This window comes from Trachymyrmex cornetzi, unplaced genomic scaffold, assembly GCF_001594075.2.
Source record: "Trachymyrmex cornetzi isolate Tcor2-1 unplaced genomic scaffold, Tcor1.1 scaffold16, whole genome shotgun sequence".
In the NCBI taxonomy this organism is placed as follows: Eukaryota; Metazoa; Arthropoda; class Insecta; order Hymenoptera; family Formicidae; genus Trachymyrmex; species Trachymyrmex cornetzi.
In genome coordinates this window covers 2,708,553-2,714,164 of record NW_017296201.1, presented here as the reverse complement: position 1 = coordinate 2,714,164, position 5,612 = coordinate 2,708,553, and the positions used below count along the sequence as shown (strand labels likewise).

The window sequence follows — 5,612 nt, the reverse complement described above, 5'->3', positions numbered from 1 at the left end:
CGCTTGCATAATTGGAAGGATACTCGCGTCATTGAAAAAATACACCAATAGGTCATCGGATTCGCTTTGAGTTACGCTGACGGCGAGGCAACACGACGAGCTGTGACTCATCGGACGTGCGTACGAGGATTCCCCAGTCTTCCTTCTTGCGCGATATCGTCCAGGAAGAGAGGGTGCTCCAGGCACGCTACACTTATCTCCTATTTTCCTCGTTCGTCAGTCTAAGACAAGTTCTGCCTCAGATAAGTGAATGATACGACCTGACTCATGGTCACTTCGACTTGCGGTGCCCCACTACTGCGCGATCAGAACGCTTCTGCGGCGAGAAAAACTGTAAACGTGTGTGTTTCGGTAAAGAACTGGTCAGTCTCGCGAAGGTTCAACGAGGCCGTGAGAGCGTAGCTCCAAGGATTAGCACGCTGAACATCCGGTCATCGCAGTGTGTTGGATTCTGCTAAGGATTTTGAACCATTGAGAAGTGCTTCGGAGTAGTTCGCTAGTAGTTCGCCTTGAAAGAGTGCCTCGGAAAAAAATATTGAATAATAAATAAGTAAATAAGAATATGTGAACTAGAAGATACTAAAAAAGTATAACTCAACACGCTTAAAACATATTCTAGAAGTCAATAGAAAAAATGCAGTATAGTGATTTAATAAAAACACAAAAAATAATTGATATTGATATTAAAGAAATATAACAAATTAGAGTAAAGTAAAGGTGGACATCCAATTGTACACGTGAGTCACGTTTATTCTCCGTCAGAATTTGAAATCCGTTTAATGAAGTGATTATACGTGATCCGATACTGTCGGTTTGTCGACTGTTCAAAGTGCAAGCTAAATATGTGCTCATAGAATACTTAAGATACTTTGATTCGCTTAGATGTTTACTTGCCTTCTGGAATCGTTTTCCTTATAAGTGTAATTGCTTAGAAACGTAACTATAAAATGTAAATTAAGCATATTTAACGAAAACAATCTTTTAAACGTAATTAAATTATCTGTTTATTATCCAGAGATACGTTTCTGTATCTTTTCAACGAAGTCAAGAGTGTTGTCCAGAAACGTTGCCAAATTATTAAAAAAGTGAGTTGCGTTTAAAATTATTACTTTTATTATCTCTTTGATTGGACATATATATCGCATAATATATCTGCTATCGAATCTATATGCCATATCTTCATCATTAATATTTCAAACTTTTTGTTTACTATAATATGAAATTTAAGTATTCATTATTTCATATCTCAATATAATTTGCATAATAAATTTGCTTTCTTGAATAGTTTTGTGTTAAAAATGTTTTTTTAAATATAAATGAAGGAAAGAAGCTAATAAGAGCCAACACGGATGTCGATGCACAGTAATAACAATATTAATCCATTACTCATATACTTAAGCTATTACTCATTTGACATAGGCATGTAATTCCGGCTTTATTTATTTTGTTACTATTGTTTTATATTTCAATATTTTAATATAACACTGTTATTGTAGTTTTATTTAACTTAATATAAGATTGCTACTGTTCAAATATGATTTATGTGTAATATGCATTGAAGAGGATCTAAAATTGCGGTTGAAACCTATGCGTTTTATGTTAATTTACTACGAGTAGTAATAATGTAGTAGATAACTATATATTAATTGTTATTACTGCATATCTACGTTGGCTTATTTTTCCTTCATTTTATTTCGATTTATTCTTGGAATCTTTCTATTCTTTCTTTCTTTGGTATTCTTGTTTATTGTTAAGACTTCTTTTTGTTTGAAGCTGATTGTTTAACAAGATTATTGAACTTTAATTGTTCAATTCTTGTAAAAAATTAATATTTAGACTATAATCGTTCTTATAAATGTAGATTGATCTGAAATACCACAATCATTGTTAAATAGAAATATACCAATCGAAAGGCAAGTAAAGTTATAAAAAAAGCAAAATTGTGTTTTGCTGATCTTATGACGTATTGACATATGTGAAATGTTTGATCTTTCAAGGGTTATCAAGCAGAGAATAAATACAGTGTTCAGTAATAGATACGTTTAGTGCACATATCAATTCTTTAATCCAATTTAATCTGTATTATTAAGAACATAATTTTGCGTTAATGAAATTATTGTAGTATAAAGCAAAATAATGTTGGCATTAAAGAATTTCAAAATCGCACGATTAAAGATATATAATACTTTAAATAGATTCGAAAAAACTAGAACATAATCAATTAAAAATTAGATTATAATCAACAGCGTTCCAAATTAAATTATTTAATTAATTACTTAATATTATAGCACTTAAAAAATTATGAAAAAATATAACGTAAAAAATATTCGTAAATTTTGAATAAAAGAAAATTTTTAGTTTTAAGTAAAAATTAAGAAACTATATATGACTGAAATGTCTTGTTTAAATACCTAATCTGGAAACAGTCACTTAATTTTTTTACGTAAATTATCATATGGGGTGTTTTTCACACCTTAATTAAAAATTATTCTTATTATATAATTATAGCTTGTATTTACATTATTAATTGTTCTACAATTTATTAAAATATAAGATCATTATATAGATTTATTTAATATTTTCTAAAAAAATAAGAAAATGTAAAATAAGTGGAAATGCGCTCAGTAAAGAAAACTATGATTAGCTTTATTTTCTTTCTGCTAGTGTGTAAAAACCAGATTCTCAGGTTAATGGACACATAGTATTACGTTATGTTTGGATGCTGAGTTTATCGTATTCATGACATTCTGCTTAAAACGTATTCACATTTATCTGCTTATTCTATCAACTTTCCTGGTTCGCTTATGATAAATAGTAATAAATCATTTCACATTATACTATACGATTGAAATCCTATTCTTTAATCTTATCGATATATTAAAACTTGATATATAACGAATAGATGTATGCATATTAATTATGTAAATATAATTGCATTTGCGTGATGAACTTTTCGTATTTCTAAATTTTCTTTAAATAAAATTACTGATTTAAATATCTTTGAGATGTTAAAAAATTTTTTTTATAGAAAGAATGCACATAGCTAATGATAACAGTTGTTTGAAAATCACTAAATCATTAAATAAAATATTAAAGAATATTAAAAGTGAATTATATTTATAAACTATGTATTTTATTAAGTTTGTTAACAGATCCTCACAAGATGGCTAAGCTGTATATCTTGATCGCATTATTGCCGCAGCTGCTTTTTACGCTAGTACAAGGACAGCAATCTCCATGTCCTCAATATTTCAGATATATAATCAAACCGGGAACAGACGAAACGATAGGACAGATTGAAATCCAGTCTCCGCCAAAAGTTAGCGAACTTCATTTGAAAGTGGGTTTAAAACTCACTGCTGAGTTACCTACGGTATGTATCCTTTTTTCTTACATCTAATTTACGACTGTTAATGCAGACAATTTCTAATAATATCATGCAAGTTGTGGTTCAACAATGGTTAACAATGATTTCTCTAAAGTATTTCTGAAACAAAATTTAGCTTAAAGTCGTAACGTTTCTGCAAGTAGTGTCTTAAAAATACAAGTTTTGTTTGATTTAAGAATGAAAATACATTTAAAAATGACCAAAATATAATTATATGAAAAAAGTTTATAAAAAGTTCATTTCTAGAAAATAAATTAATCATCAATGTGTTTTAGAAAAATTATGGTCGACTAAAATTAGCACAATCGACCGAAGACTCTGCTCAAGCTGTTTTACAGGGCAGGAGTTTATTATATCATATTTATTTCCCTTTACGCCAACCACTTCCAACATTGACCGCGATATGGTTCAATGGTAAAAAATATTGTACGAGTCCCGATGGTGAGTACCGTATTTACTTGAAATACAATATATGTAAATACCATGTATGTTCGAGAAAATAGGAGTAGACTTCATAGATAACCATTTTTTCGAGTCACAAATTAATGTTCATTTTATCTTATATTTATTAAGGCGGCAAAGAGAGTCCTCTAGACCTGAATTCAAAGATCTCACTCTAAAAAGACGCGAGGTTTGAATATCATATTTTGTTTCAGCAACAGGAGATGTTGTAACTACTACTATTACTACTATCACATTGGAACATACTCTGTATATTCCAAATATGCCTTCGCCAAATTCACAACCGAATGAATCGCATCAGAACTCGACACCAAAATCGGAACGTCAACAGAGTATTCCGAGGAGAGCCACCGTCGCTTTCTCTCAAGATAATAGCAACATATTGCTAAATATACTCCCAAACCAATCCGAACAAGTTTCACAATATAATAATAACAACGTATTCCTGAGGAAACCGACCTCAGCTCAAGCAGCCTCACAATATGATTTCAATAATAATAATAATGTATTTCTAAGGCCGTCTTTTAGAATTCCACAACACAGTAATAATAATGACAACAATAATAATATATTCCTGCGGCCAAATCAGTCCTCTAGACCTCAGCCAAACCAGTCACCTAAATCAAACCAGTCTCCAGCCAAACCAGTCCCGCAACACAACAACAACAACAATAATAACAACAACAACAACAACAACAACAACAACAACAACAATAATAATATCAACAATAATAATAATAATATCAACAATAATAATGAATGTGGCATCAGCAGCCGCTCTGGAAATGCAAATCTTTTGATCTCTAATGGACAGGAAACATTGCCTGGCGAATGGCCGTGGTTAGTGGCACTTTTCGTCGTTACAAATCAATATGAGTTTCAATGCGCTGGAACCATTCTGACAAATAAACATGTCCTAACAGGTAAGTTAATAAAAGAAAAAAGATTTGTATTACTAAGACTTTTCATATGTTCAATAACGTAAATTTTTTATATTATCTTTGCTGTCTTTCTTGGATCGTAAAATATTTATTTGTACTTATTCATATTCTCTATAGTAAAATTTAATTTTATAAATTTTCACAGATATTCACAGTTAATCCAAATACAACCGAGAAAAAAAACACATAAAAATATTTAAAATGCTTAATTGTTCATCAGATATTTTGATGTTGTAGAGAGTTTTTGCAGTACCGTGTATTTTGATTTTCCACGAAATAATGTAACTTTGTTCATCGTATGGACACATGATATTGCAAAAATTCCCTATTATTTTTGCATTTTATATTATTAATAAGAAGTGGAAGCAAATGCCTGGAGAATTTCTCTGCATATATGTATGTGTGTGTACATACACAGGATAAAGACCGTACAGTATTTACATATTTAAGGATAGATTTCCGAAAAGTAAATTAGATTATTTTGAAACGAAAATGCTTAGTATCAGAAATCGAGGCTATAAAAGTCTTTGAATTATAAGCATTTGAAGTTTGCGAATTATATCATCTAAAATTCACACGAACATACGGTAGATAAGTGTCGATACAAAATGTCAACCACATCTAAACGTGCCAACTTTAGGCGATATGATTCGCTAACTTTAAATGCTTATAATTAAAAAATAATTATAGTCTCGACATTTTAGTATTAGTATTTTCGTCTCAGAATGATCTTGGGAATTTATCCTTACGTATTGTTACGATCTTTATCGAATACCTTATAAGTGCGCGCGCGCGCGCACGCGCGAGAGAGAGAGAGAGAG

General features: G+C 30.6%; 1 protein-coding gene across 3 annotated transcripts in view; it reads left to right on the top strand.

Annotated features, from left to right (window-relative positions):
- The first annotated feature begins 236 nt into the window (after positions 1 to 236).
- The window catches only part of LOC108758903 (serine protease Hayan), an 8,060-nt gene continuing 2,684 nt past the window's right edge, over positions 237 to 5,612 (top strand). Inside the window, exons 1-4 of one of the 3 annotated variants that reach the window (XM_018504120.1) lie at positions 237 to 550; positions 3,142 to 3,373; positions 3,664 to 3,829; positions 4,045 to 4,773. In XM_018504120.1, the coding sequence (XP_018359622.1) occupies positions 3,164 to 3,373; positions 3,664 to 3,829; positions 4,045 to 4,773 (1,105 nt within the window). In that variant the 5' untranslated portion in view covers positions 237 to 550; positions 3,142 to 3,163. Of the gene's footprint in view, positions 551 to 784; positions 1,086 to 3,141; positions 3,374 to 3,663; positions 3,830 to 4,044; positions 4,774 to 5,612 lie in introns of those variants that run through there. The other 2 variants (XM_018504119.1, XM_018504121.1) reach the window with 2 other exon arrangements.